Below are 14,086 nucleotides of genomic sequence, written 5' to 3' on the forward strand. Positions count from 1 at the left end.
TTTTCACCAGTTTTTCTGCAGTTTTGGAGTTGCAAGCTAGTTTGACTGTTACGCAGAATTCTGGGTGCAGTGAGATTGAAGTTAGGGAGTCAGTGTGTGTTCCAGTAAATATACCTGTACATTCCCCTCATGATGATGAAATTCAGTCTCAGTTTATGGTGGAACCTTCCCTGGGACATCTGCCCTGTTCACAAAATAAAGTTCCAGTTTTGCCCTGTAACATGGATAGTTCAGAATCCTTCTTAGAAAACTTGAAAAAGGATGTTCCTGAGGTCTTGTTTGATGTTCTGGAGGTCTCCGAGTTTCTCCCAAAGGGAGCAGAGCTTGTAGGAGATGTCTCCTGCCCCCCAAGTCCTTCTGAGGTGATGCCCACTCCAGTAGGCATTGATGTTGTGCTGTCTACCTTTGCAGCTCTGGTGGAGCCTCACGCATGTATAGTCAATGATAATATTGCAGTCACAGAAATTTCTGAATTTGAGTCTAAGCCTTCGTTTGAAAGTCCAGTGCTTGTGACCACTACTCGTGATGATTCTGTGCCCGGTCCTGGTTTTGGTTTTCTCGTCTCAGACTCTGAGGTTGGCAGTTCCCCAACATGTCCTGAGGTTTCTCCTGTGCTGGTGTACCCCAACGTGCTCTGTGACCCAGAAAGCCCAAGTGTGCCTCGGTTACCAGCATACTCAGATGCTTCCTCAGTGGAGACATGCTCTGATATGGCCTGCCTGGTCGCATGCCCAGAAGTGGTCCCGGAAAGTCCTGATCTTGATGGGTGTCTGGGTAATTCCGAAACCAGAATAATCATTGGTTCCATAGGGGTTCTTGGCAGTTCTCCATGTGAGCCTGGTGAGCGTTCTGGCCTTTTGGGATCTCTGCAGAGCTCTAAAGGGTTTTGGGAGATTCCGGGAGAGATTTTGCTTGGTACCCTGGATAGGATCAACAGTGGCTTTTGTTTTGAAAGAGACACTTCGAACAGGTATTGTGGCAGGTATGGTGTCTTCGGGCGCTCCTTGGAAGGTAGTGGGTATTGTCTGGAGGGTGTCGATGGCTTCTTCTCTGGCATTTACAGTCCTGATGGGTGTTACACTGAGACTTGTAGTATTGATGGGCATGTTTCGGTGGCTTCTGCTTTCGATGAGGTCGGTTTCGGGTGGACTGACTCTGGAATTGGACCTTGTCGGGCTGTCCCGACCTTCATGAGTCTTCAGTTTGAGTCTGTTGCTAATAGCAGTTTTGAGGGTCGTCTGGAATTCGACCCTGGAGGGGGGGGGGGGGGGGTACTGTGATGATTTGCTCAGCTGCCTGTGCAGGCAGGCAGCTTTTTGACCATTGTGTAGGTTTGCATGCTGCAGGACTCTGGAAAGAAGAGCTTCTGTCAGTTTTGCAGCTTGTGCTTGCAGAGGAATTTGCATACGTTGTCATGCAAATTGCCTGGCCACATTCATTGGAGGCGTGTACTATAAGTACTATGTCTTTCCCACAATGCTTCGCTGGTCATAAGGAGTCTTCCTGTGAAACACTCTGGAGAGTGTCAGCCATGCTCTTTGTTTGAAGATCAGCTTAGAGTAATTCCTGGAAACTGTGCTAGGCAGATTCCCTAATGCAGTTAGGATTGTTTATCTGTTTGTTTGTTCTGTTGCTGTTGTCCTGTCCCAGCGGTGGTCGACAGGAAATGGTTTTGATCTCTGTTCTTGGAGTATAGCTGGTGCAGCGGTTGCTACCAGCTATCTCTTCTGTTCTGCCTCTCTGGATCGCGCTAGCCACTTTTCGCTAGCGCTGTGGATCCTTCTGTTCTGTCTCCTGGGATCGCGCTAGCCACTTTTCGCTAGCACTGTGGATCCTTCTGTTCTGTCTCCTGGGATCTCGCTAGCCACTTTTCACTAGCGCTGTGGATCCTTCTGTTCTGTCTCCTGGGATCGCGCTAGCCACTTTTCGCTAGCGCTGTGGATCCTTCTGTTCTGTCTCCTGGGATTGCGCTAGACACTTTTCGCTAGTGCTGTGGATCCTTCTGTTCTGCTACTCTGTACCTGGATCGCGCTAGCCACTTTCGCTAGTGCTGTGGATCCTATCTCTCGCTTGTCCCTGTTTTCGTATGTCTGTCTTGTCTGCTACGGACGCTTGCTGGAGGCTCGGTGAGGTAACCGTTAAGCAAGCGTTCGCGTCCTCTGTTTCATGTTTGTCTGTCGATGGTTAGTTAGGCGTGCTTGTCTCTATTGTGCTTATCACGTGGAGACCGCGCATAACCACGTGCACTGTTGCGAATGAGTGCGGTGTTCGCGGTTAGCTAGCGTTTGTTATTTTCCGTATCTCCTCATTGTATGTTTTGCTGTGCCTTTGCTACTCTCGTGCTCCGCCTTGCTGTAGCCTTGTGTCACGTCTGGCGATCGCACCTCTCGCGATCGCGTTCCTACTTCATACCTGCTGTGGTGTGTGCACAGTCGCGGGTTGGCGACTAGTTTTATGCACACACACACAATCTGTCTCTGTGCTCACTCTCAATCGCTTCTCTTGCGATTACGGTTCTTCCCTTCGTACAATTCCTGTCTGGCATGTGTGGTAGGGCAGAGGAGCTGTTCCTCTGCACTCCACAGCTCCACCTGCCGACAGGAATTTCCCTCTGCAGGTGCATTGCACCCACTGCTGGGTTCCTGCAAATTTATACGCTTGTGGAGGAAATCTGCCGTGTCAGCGCACGTCTGGTGCGCTGACCACGGAGACGATTCCGCAATCGTTACATCTGCTTAGAATCGATTATCGCAAAATGTAAAATAATTTGACTTTTAAATAATTTTGCCCAAAAATTGATTGAAAGTAATGATTGGACGGCCCATAGATCTGCACTGCATCAAAGTGTGTGTGTGTGTGTGTGTGTGTGTCTGTCTGAATTAGAGAGGAATCGATCATTTAGCCACACTGGGTGGCAATCTATAGGTGTATGGCCAGCCTTAAATGACAACTATCACAAACATTTGTAAAATGTAGGGAAATGCACTATAAATGTACTGCACTATAAATGTACTTTTTCCTATGTAGCTGTCATTTACAGAAGTGAGTTAAAATAGCACATCTCCACATGGGGGATTTTTAGTATTTTCTTTAGTCATTTCAAAAACACTCCTTGTAGAGCAGTTACCCAACCCTGTCCTCAAGGCCCTCCAAGAGTGCATGTTTTGTGGAAATCCACAGAGGTAGTTAATCAGCTCTACTGAGACACTAATTACCCCACCTGTGAATGTTTGTGGTTTTCTGCAAAACATGTGGGTGGGCCGTGAGGTCAGGGTTAGGGAACTCTGTTGTAGAGGACCTTTTCAATGGTGCTGGAACGCCACCGTCTCCCCTTGCACACTTTTCTGGCATTTGGAGCGTGCCGCTGCTATCCATAAAAAATAAAGATTACCTGAGAATAGATGGATTAAACCAAAATCTGTCAGAACTATCACATCCCTACTGCCTAAGTGACATGAACATAGGAAAAAAGTAACTTATAGTGCATTTTACTCTGGAACAAATGTACAACTAATACTGTACATATTTTAAATGTTACTAATTTTTGCGATTGTGGTCCTTTAAGGAGCCCACTAATGATACAATCTTGAGGGACTACCTAAAGTATCCATTCAAACTATATTACCTTAGTTTACCCTTATGCTATATAGATTTGGTAAGATTGTACAATCAAGATTGTATCATTTAGGGCATGAGTCCACTGCTGCATTTTTAAAAACACATGCGTTTTTCAAGCGTTTTTGAAATGCGTTTTAAGCCGTTTTAACACGTTTGTGTGTTTTAACATGTTAAATAAATATAATAAAATGTCTCTAACGCATTTTAGAAACGCTTGAATGACGCATGTGTTTTTAAAAAATAAGTTATTTTAGAGAGAAGATGAAAAGTTCATGGAATTAAGGGCCAAATCCTAAAAGCTCTACACTCAGTTATTCAAAATGACAGCAATCCTACAGGAAAAAGGTCCATTGTATGGTCATGGCCATGGTAATTTTTTTATAATGGTCAATCAAACGATCCGTAGGAAATCATCAGTTAATTGATCATTTTAGGGTAAATAGTAGCACAAATAACAGTGCAGTTTCAAGTGGATTTGTTTGTTAATATTCATATGAATGAAATTTTCTACCCTATGTCTTTTTTTTTTTTGTAGTGCTCAAACCAATAGAAAACTACCAGTTTACAACAAATAATCAAATTATTTATCAGATCCTGAAAATCGATTGTGAATCACACATTGATGTCCATACGCCAGCAAAAGATCAAATCACGCACAAATTGTTTCTTTCCATCAAACTGTGCAAAGACCATCTTTAGGCCGGCTTCACACTGCGGATTAGCGGTAGCGGTACGGCACAGAGCAGGCCTTCAGGGATTACCACGTTAGTATGCAGTAATCCCCGTTTTGCAGCCGGCCAAGCAGGAGGTGATGCTCACTTCCTGTGGCCAAAGCGATCACGTGTGCGGAAGCATATTGCTAAAATATGCTTCTGTGCATGCTTGACGTGTAAAACTTGTGGTGGGCATTTTAAAAAACATGCGTCATCACAGACTTATATGGCTTCCAGTCCGCCGTAGGGTAACATAGGTATGCACCCGCGGTAGATACGGTACTTCCAGCGCAGTGCAATGTAAACTACCCCGTGGACTTACAAAGCCTGTGGTAAAATGCCACACCGCGCCAATGTAAAAGGGCCCTTATCCAAATGATTACATTTTCTTACATGGATCAGCGATAGGTTTCAGCTATTTTATTTTACAGAATAGATTTTTTTTTTCTTCTGAGAAATTACGGTCGGAATTCGTAACAAATTACAAAATGGCAACATTGTTGTAATACTCGCGTGTCAATACAAAAATGTAAAAACCATGAAAATGACAAGGTCTACCCATAGATGACCTATCTAAATATATGCAAACTATCTAGAAATATTTACGGTAAGTACATGAGATGTTCGGTGGGTGATTATATATATGTAAAAGCACAGTGGTACATTCAAAGTGTTTGTTTTTTTACGTTTAAAGAAAAATAAGAAATAATTTTTTTTAGAACAAGTATTGCTTTCTAATTCTACATACAATGGATAAATATGCAACAGTTTCCAAAGAATGCAGCAAATACACTGTGCAAATAAACATGATCTACATTCTATGCAAATACCCTGACTGTATAAATAGGTTATTGTGCTATGCTAAATTCACTTCAGTGCAGAAACAATGTCTTCACACAAACTGTTTTCCTTTTATTAGTACAGATGCTGAATTTTAGCACTTCCCAAAATGAGCTAAGTGTTACGTTGTGATTAAAAATGGAGAAACACTATTGTCACACCACTGATATAACCGTATAGTGGCCAACCTGACACAAGATAAATGAAGACGGTATTCGGGAACATTAAAAATAATGATGATTCAGGTGAAGATGAAAAAAATAAAGTGAACAGTACTAGCCAATCAATAAAGAGGATATGGCTTGCATAAAGATCACATATTATTTCAAGTAAACGTGACACTTCCCAAACTGAAATAAAGTTCTGCACTACACACAGTACGAATAGTAAATGCTATTTTTGGGGCTCTTGTTTTAAAATCAGCTATACATCTTTTTAGATCTGACATATAAATGACTAACTAATAAGCTTCAGCTTTCTGTAGTAAAGATCCCGCCCCTTTCCCCTCAAGGTTTCCAGTGACAGCTCAACTGATTAGTTAATTCTCCTCTGAGCAGCAGTGGTTGTAAAAAGCTTCCTCACAGGAGTATAAGGGCCCTTTTCCACTAGAGCGATTGTGATTGCTGAATCGCAAAATCGCAAATCGCTAGTGATTTTTAAATCGCTAGGGTTGTTACTTTATCATAGAAAGCATGAGAAGTATTTTCCACTACAGTGATTCGATTTGGAAATCGCTAATCGCAAATCGCAATCGCTTGCTGGAGCGATTTTTACAATCATAATGCAATGCAAATGAAAATCGCAAATCGCAATCGCATAACAGAATTAATGAAAAATCGCAATCGCAATCACTGGCGTTTGTGATTTGTGATTGCGATTGCCAGTGGAAAAGGGCCCTAAAGTACTCACAAATAATGTGACTTTTTAAGTGAACAGGAATTTAAAATTGCTAAGTAAGTTACATGGATGTACAGAATAAAAAAACAAACAAAAAAAACCCTTTCTGTTTTCGTGTGTTTTTGTTTTAATTTGTTTGAAATGTTTGCAGTGTCATGAAGGTACCTGCACCTAAGCACCTCTGTATATATAATGAGTTTTGGTTCCCCAGAAACTTTGTTATGCTTCCAACTGTCACTTGTACAGCCCTGTTTTTACATAAGAAAAAACAATGATTAGCTGCTAGTTGCAATGATAACATATACTGTACTTTCCACAGATTCCTCCGATAGAAGAATGAACAAGGAAACTTTTTCAAACCTTACTAATAAAATACCTTTAAAGGACAACTGAAGTAAGAAGAATATGAAGGCTGCCACATTTATTTCCTTTTAAACAATAATCCAATGTCATTAAGGCCTGAGACCCACTACAAAGCGCTATCGCTAATCACAATCGCTAGCGTTTTTCATGAGCGTTTTGTAAGCGATTTTATGAGCGTTTTCTGGTGATTTTGGTAGCGATTTTAAAAAGTGTAAGCGTTTTGCCAGTGATTGTGTAGCGATTTGCGTTTTTAATTCTGATTGGTCCTTTCAATTAATCTTGATTTTTTTACAGTGTGCTGTAATTTAAAAACGCTAGCAAAATAGCTCTGTATACAGATTCATGAGCGATTATGCCAGCGTTTATATACTTTACATTGCAGAAACGCTAACGCAAAACGCTAATGCTCAAAAATGCTGTAAGTGCTACTTTTGCGATTTTGCTAATCGCTATCGCTCCAGTGGAATTTGGCCTATCCATTAACATTAGCTGAGCATTTAGGGAAATCGCTAGCATTTTGAATCGCTCCCTAAACACTCAAAAAAAATTGCTCTAGTGAGTTCCAGCCCTTATAGTGGCCAGACCAGGAGGAGGAGAGCTTACCAAAGGGGCCAGTGACTGTCTCCTCATTACCAAATAGAGGTAAAAGCACCCTGAGTCATTAACTTGGAATACATATGCAGAATAGGAAATACTTGTTTAGTATGCAGGATTAGGTATTTATATAGCACTAATATTTTCCACCGTGCTTCATGGAGTACTCAGAATAATTTGTCACTATAAGGCCCATATTCACTTTTTTTATTTAAAATTTTCTCGTAGGAAATCTTTTTTCATCTTCTGTTTAAAATAACTTCTCAGCACTCTGCAAATGAAAAAGAACCAAGAAGTAGGTGAAAAGTGTTGTCAAAATTACTGATTTTCGATTGGAAATAAGGAAGTTTCAATACCGCGGAATCCAAATGAGCATCCCTATGCGTCAGTCCTTTCCCATTCTAATACGGTTATTATTATTTTAGTATTTATACAGTGACATCATCTTCCACAACGCTGTACAGAGCATATATGGTATTGACTAACTGTCCCTCGGAGAAGCTCACAATCTAGTCCCTATCATAGTCATATGTCTATATCATGTAGTGCATGTATCATGGTCTAAGGCCAATTTTTAGAGGGAAGACAATTAACTAATCTGTATGTTTTGGGATGTGGGAGGAAACCGCAGTGCCCGGAGGAAACCCACACAGACACAGGGAAAACATACACATTCCTTGCAGATGTTGACCTGGCTGGGATTCGAACCAGGGACCCAGCGCTGCAAGGAGAGAGTGCTAACCACTACACCACTGCGCTGGCTGTGGCTGCAGTCTGTACCTGTCACCACTGATAAGGATGCATGGGTTTGCAATGGTCACGGCTGTAACAGTCAAGTCTTTTGAGGATGTCAGCTGACAAGCTATGAGAAAACAGGCTGTGACTTGGGCTGCTTCACAAGACGTGGAGAGACAGTTGCAGCTTTTTAAATACAGTATATTGAAGCAGGATGGAGCTCTCAGTGCTTAATGGAAGTACTTGTAGAATACATTAGTTACAGGTAGCCCCAACTTATGAACGAACCACCAATACGAATGACCTGAATGTGAAATTTGATTCTGTGTTTGTAGTTTTTAAGAAAATAATCTAAAAAACATACAAAGAAAAATGTTGCTGTGGTATATTTACGGCACAGGGGCACATAAGTGACTGGAAGGGGGGGGGGGGGCAGAGGGGCATGGGGAAGAGCACAGGTTACACAGAGGGTACACTGAAAGCACAGGAGATCATAGAGGAGATACAGGGGTCAGAGATACCACATTGTTTTGACTTAAAGAGACTCCGTAACAAAAATTGCATCCTGTTTTTTATCATCCTACAAGTTCAAAAAGCTATTCTAATGTGTTCTGGCTTACTGCAGCACTTTGTACTATCACAGTCTCTGTAATAAATCAATGTATCTTTCCCCTGTCAGACTTGTCAGCCTGTGTCTGGAAGGCTGCCAAGTTCTTCAGTGTTGTGGTTCTGCTATGAACTCCCCGTTCCAGGCCCCTTTATGCACACTGCCTGTGTGTTATTTAGGATTAGAGCAGCTTCTCTCTTCTCTCTTATCTTTTACAAGCTGGATAAATCATCCTCTGAGCTGGCTGGGCTTTCACATACTGAAGAATTACAGACAAGGGCAAAGCTGTTTGCAGGAAGAAACAAGCAGCCTGAAACTTCAGTGCATGAGAACAGGGGGAAAGAAACACACAAATGATCTCTTGAGATTCAAAAGGAAGGCTGTATACAGCCTGCTTGTGTATGGATGTATTTTCTATGTGTGGACATACTGCACATCAACTTACTTCCTGTTTTGGTGGCCATTTTGTTTGTTTATAAACAAACTTTTTAAAACTGTTTTTAACCACTTTTAATGCGGCAAGGAGCGGCGAAATTGTGTCAGTGGGTAATAGGAGATGTCCCCTAACGCACTGGTATGTTTACTTTTGTGCGATTTTAACAATACAGATTCTCTTTAAGAACAGATTCAGGTTCACAAATCTACAGTCTCTATCTTGTTCGTTAACCGGGGACAATCTGTATTCCCTGACAAATCCCTAAACATAGCCATACATTATTCATCAGGCAGCTGGTACACTAAACAACAGGCGCTATTCGCATATAAGCCATTTTAACACTGTGTTGATGTGTGGTGGTGTTTTCTGTCCACTTTGGTAGGTGTTTGTTTGTGTTGCTATGCCTTTTTATTGTGGCTAAATGAAATGAAATTCAGAAACTGCTAATTAGCCTATACATCTGCTACACATCATGTAGGCATTTCCTGTACTTCCATCATAAATGTGTGCAGTAAAAGCGACAAGCACAGAATCTATGCCTCACTACAAAGATGTGCTGCGATAAAAATACCAAGTTCAGGCTCATCTCTTTAATTGCATATTGTGCGGAGCAGATCATTTGCATGGCACAAAATTTTGTGTGTTGCACATAAACCATTTTTTAATTCATTCTTATAACTTGACTGGCACTGTCTTGTGCCAATGCCAGGTGCATGGCCAAGAGAATAAAGGTGCCCGTACACTTATCGATTTGATTCATCTGCTGGGAATCGTCTGATTGTTCGATTTTCAATCAATTTTGACCAAAAGTCGAAAGTATCGATCAGACAGGATGGAAATTTTAGGTACACTTGGAAAGGGGCAATGACAGTTGTAGATCAATGTTCCATTTCATTACACTGCATTGAAAATGTGCATTGTCTGGTACACATCAATTCAGAAGGAGCATTTTGGAACACTGGGCAGAAATCTATAAGTGTATGGCTAGCATCAAGTCCTCAACACTCCGTCTCTCCAATTAAGTCCTGGATTTTGCTGCCTGGGGAGGCAGAGCTTTGCGCTGTAGCTCTGCCTCCATTCGCATCAATCTCCCAGGGATCTCCGCCTCTCCCCGCCCCTCTCAGTGAAAAGAGACTGAGAGGGCGGGAGGAGGCGGAGAGACGCAGGAGAATGACGCGAATTGAGGCAGAGCTACAGCTCAAAGCTCTGCCTCCAACAGGAAGAAGGCGCTTTTCATGTTCATGAAGACATACTGTCTGTATCCCTACTTATTGCCTGTTGAAGTGGGTTCCACCTGCGAAACACGTTTCATCATTTTTGGGGAATATACAATAAAATTGTTTGTCTTAATTGACAGTTATCGTGTCTGCTTCTTGGACGTAAGTCCACCACTGCCTCCCAAGCATTTTTAAAGCTTTTAGATTTTTCTATCCTGCTGGCGCCTCTGTTCTCTACTATGTGCACTGTGTCCACTCCTGGTGGAGGGGTGACCAACCACTTTTTCCGATCTACAGAGAGCGACTTCTTATCCCTGAGTGAGGACTGGTCTAATCTCCTCACCTGCATGTACAGTGGTTGACTGGAAGGTAACCTTGGTTTGTGAGTATCTTATTCTCACACTTTAATTTTCCTTCATATTTCATTACATACTACACTTTATTGGGCTCTCTGTGTTCTCTTTTTAACAGGAAGAAGCCCCGCAATTTGCCCCAGGGATTTCGGGGTGATTAAAGCCTCGTTTTGCCACGGGATAGCGGTGTTTCAGCAAATCTATTAATGCTTAAGAAGACTGCCTAAAAAAGGTGGCATTTTAGGAGGCTTCAGACTCTCTTTAAAGAGGAGCTGTTAGGTATAGGGTCTCAGAGAAAATAAACACATATATCAGTAGCTAAATATCGGCTGTACTCACATTACATATGCATTTCACTGTCCACGTTTGTTCTTCACAGAATTTTTATATAGTATTTGCAGAGAATGATGTTCCTGACAGCTCATGGCAGGTTCCATGTTTGTCTGTCTCCTATGAAGCCAATTGTGATGTCATATCCTCCCTGCTCTCTGATGATTCCACTCACAAAAAAGCTCGTAATGAATACCACTACTGTGCAGTGAATATTAATTAGCCATGGGCTAGGAACAATAGCGGACTCCTGCAGTGTACTCTGCCCGGAGATTTATCAGTGCTGTGAGCTGGGCTGCATTACATGCTCTTGTAACTTGAGCCTGTAACTTCTCACTAGCAGCCGAGGGGAGGGCCCCAGAATGCTTTGCTGTATGGTATGCGGCCTCTCGTCCTTTTTAAGGGCTTGGGAATACAGAGCCTTGCTGTCAGCACACATCAAAAGTAAGAGAGATTTTTAACTTCAGTATTGCCTTTTTGGCTTCCTTCTAAACTGTTTAACACAGGAGAATAGAGGTTTAAATTAGCTTTTGCAGCCTGACAGTTACTCTTTAAGTCCAAACTGAAAAACCACCTATTTAGTCTGGCATTTATGAACACCTATTTCCTCTGTAACACAGTGCACCCTGCAACTATATATTGATCTGAGACATATCTATGCGCTTTGAGTCCTATGGGAGAAAAGTGCTTTACAAATGTTATTGTATTGCATTATGAACAATGAAAAATACAGGAGGGTGAACTAAGTATTTTACTGATGCTGACATACAACAAAGCTTTCCTTTCCTAGAGAGAAATTTGTGTGCAAAAGTAAAAAAAAAAAAAAAGTGGGTATTTCATTCTCTACACTGCAGCCCTGCAAATCAGCATTGAACACTGGCTTTCCGGATCCTTCTATCCCAGTACAAAAATCCTATTGGTTCTGTGTCTCCTTAACTCTGTACCCTGTTACACCACTCTTGCTAGCCCTACCCATAAACATCTATTGCACTGAAGATGGGAATAATGGCCTGAAATAGCCATCTGTGATTTTGACGTTATGACTGTAAAATACATAAACTATAGATACACTATAAACCAGTGGATCTGTACATTCGCCTGGCTTACAAGGGCATAAAGGAATGATTTGCATATTTAACTATCTAAAAATGAGGCTAGGTTCAGTGGGACATTGCGTTGTAAAGTTGCAAAGCAACAAAAAAGTGGTAATGCAGATTAACGCTGCTTTACCGTCGTATACAGTAGGTAGAGTAGGGCATACAGTAAATTAAAAGTATACTTTCCTGTACCCGGTAATGTGTATGTTTACAGGGATCACACTGCAGCAGTGCCTTACCGTAACACTACATGTTACAATTTGATGCTAACGTTGCACTGTGAACGTCGTATAGATTTTTAATTGCAGTGCGGTAAGTTGCGTTATAAGACTATAATGCAGCACCGCAACATCCTACTGTGAACCTAGCCTGATACATTATGGGCACTGCTTTCTGCTCATGTAGAGATGAAAATTGCAAATACCTTCTGGCCTCTTTCACAGTGTGACGTTAAAGTCGCACGTTAAAACAACATTTAACGCAGAATAACTCACTGCAATGAAAAATCAATGCCCCATTCACAGTGCACATGTTGCGTTGGTGACTAACGCTGCACGTTAAGTGAAAGTGCTGCATGCAGTGCGTTATACACGTTATTAGCTGCGTTGGGCTGTTTGCACATGCTCAGTAATGACTTGGAAGCATACTTTTCATTGCCTGTATGCGCTACTGTATGCAACGATAACAGGGAATTAAGTTGCGCACCGACTTTTTGGGGGCGTTGCGTTGTAATTTGCGTTGCGACTTTAACGTTGCATCAAAATACAACGTCCTACTGTAAAAGAGGCTTCTCTGTAAGAAGGCAAGGTTGTACCTCAATCACTTTTTAAATACAGTACTGATATTTGAACTATTGATCACTCTAAAAGTTATGCTGCATATACAATCACTGCTGAGGCTGCATTGCCTGGACAACACGCAAAAAAGACTTGTTGCATTTACAGATCAGTTGCTGCTGTTGCTGGGCAATCCTATGCTAATATCCATGTCACACTGGGAGTCACCTGTCACTAAGACTTGTATTGTGAATGCTCCCCCACGGCTCTGCTACCAAGCTGCTAACCTGACATGGCCCTGTATACCCAGACTTTACTTTAAAGATAAGCACCAACAAAACTATTTCTAGTAGATTTTTTTTTAATTTCCTATTTACAATCTGCCCTTTACTGATTGGCTTTTTCATGGAAACCCTGAACAGTAGCTGTGATGATGATGATCACAATGATATAAAAAAAATATGAACTCCAGAAGTCATCTTTGTTCAAGTCAAATAAAAAAATATACTGGACAAAAAGGATAAAATGACATGATGAGCTACAAACAAAAAACGTGATCCAAGTCATTAGAATTTGATTTACAAACAGCCACCTCGGATGCACCAAAAAAGCAATTGGCTGACGGGTAACTCTACTGTCCTGCAGTCCTGCAGAGATGACACTGGGGGTCACTGCAGAGGGAGGGAGTTCTGGGTCCTCGGAGGTCCTGGAGTGTTTTGCTGCAAGTCCGCTGGTGACATCACACTCTTCTCAGACGTCAGCCAAGTTTAGTAAGCTGCAGGTCCCCGTTGATCTTTACAGTGTCAATTGCAGAAAGAAGTTCAACACGATGATAAAAGTCAAAGAGCTGGTGTCCGTCGACAAATACCCTGAAACGTGGATGTTCACAGAGTATCTCTACCTGTGAAAGAAAGAAATTGCTATGTCAGTGCTGGACATCAAGCAGAGAGTTTTAAAACTAATTTTTTACAAGGAGAGCGCGTTCCTGACACATGACAGCAATTAGCCCCCGAGATAGCAACAAATATTGTCGTGGGTGGGGGGGGGGGGGGGGGGGTCAGAGAGCTGTGGTGTGGGGACGCAGGGGTATGTCATGAGGCAGAGAACATGCCTCTGTGTTCCATTTGCCCGGCAAAAAAACCACCTGGGGTTCTCAAAGTAAAACTTAAAGTGAACCTAAAGCCAAACAAAAAAAATGAGATGAACTCACCTGGGGCTTCCCTCAGCCCCCTGCAGCCGATCGGTGCCCTCGCAGCTCCGCTCCGATGCCTCTGCACCCGCCGGCGAGCACTTCCGGTTTGGCCGTCACCGGCCGACAGGCATGGGAACGCGAGTGACTGTTCGCGTTCCCAGCCTGTATATCGCCCCCTATGCTGCTATTGCGACCTCCTGGCCGCAATAGCAGCATAGGGGGCGATATACAGGCTGGGAACGCGAACAATCACTCACGTTCCCATGCCTGTCGGCCGGTGACGGCCAAACCGGAAGTGCTCGCCGGCGGGTGCAGAGG

At 42.5% G+C, this 14,086-nt stretch overlaps 1 protein-coding gene across 2 annotated transcripts in view; it reads right to left on the reverse strand.

Moving 5' to 3' along the window:
• Positions 1-5,222: 5,222 nt before the first annotated feature.
• The window catches only part of LGALSL (galectin like), a 77,171-nt gene continuing 68,307 nt past the window's right edge, over positions 5,223-14,086 (reverse strand). For both annotated transcript variants that reach the window (XM_068232358.1, XM_068232357.1), the window contains exon 5: positions 5,223-13,477. In XM_068232358.1, the coding sequence (XP_068088459.1) occupies positions 13,334-13,477 (144 nt within the window). In that variant the 3' untranslated portion in view covers positions 5,223-13,333. The remainder of the gene's footprint in view (positions 13,478-14,086) is intronic.

The sequence above is a fragment of the Hyperolius riggenbachi genome, chromosome 4 (genome assembly GCF_040937935.1).
Source record: "Hyperolius riggenbachi isolate aHypRig1 chromosome 4, aHypRig1.pri, whole genome shotgun sequence".
In the NCBI taxonomy this organism is placed as follows: domain Eukaryota; kingdom Metazoa; phylum Chordata; class Amphibia; order Anura; family Hyperoliidae; genus Hyperolius; species Hyperolius riggenbachi.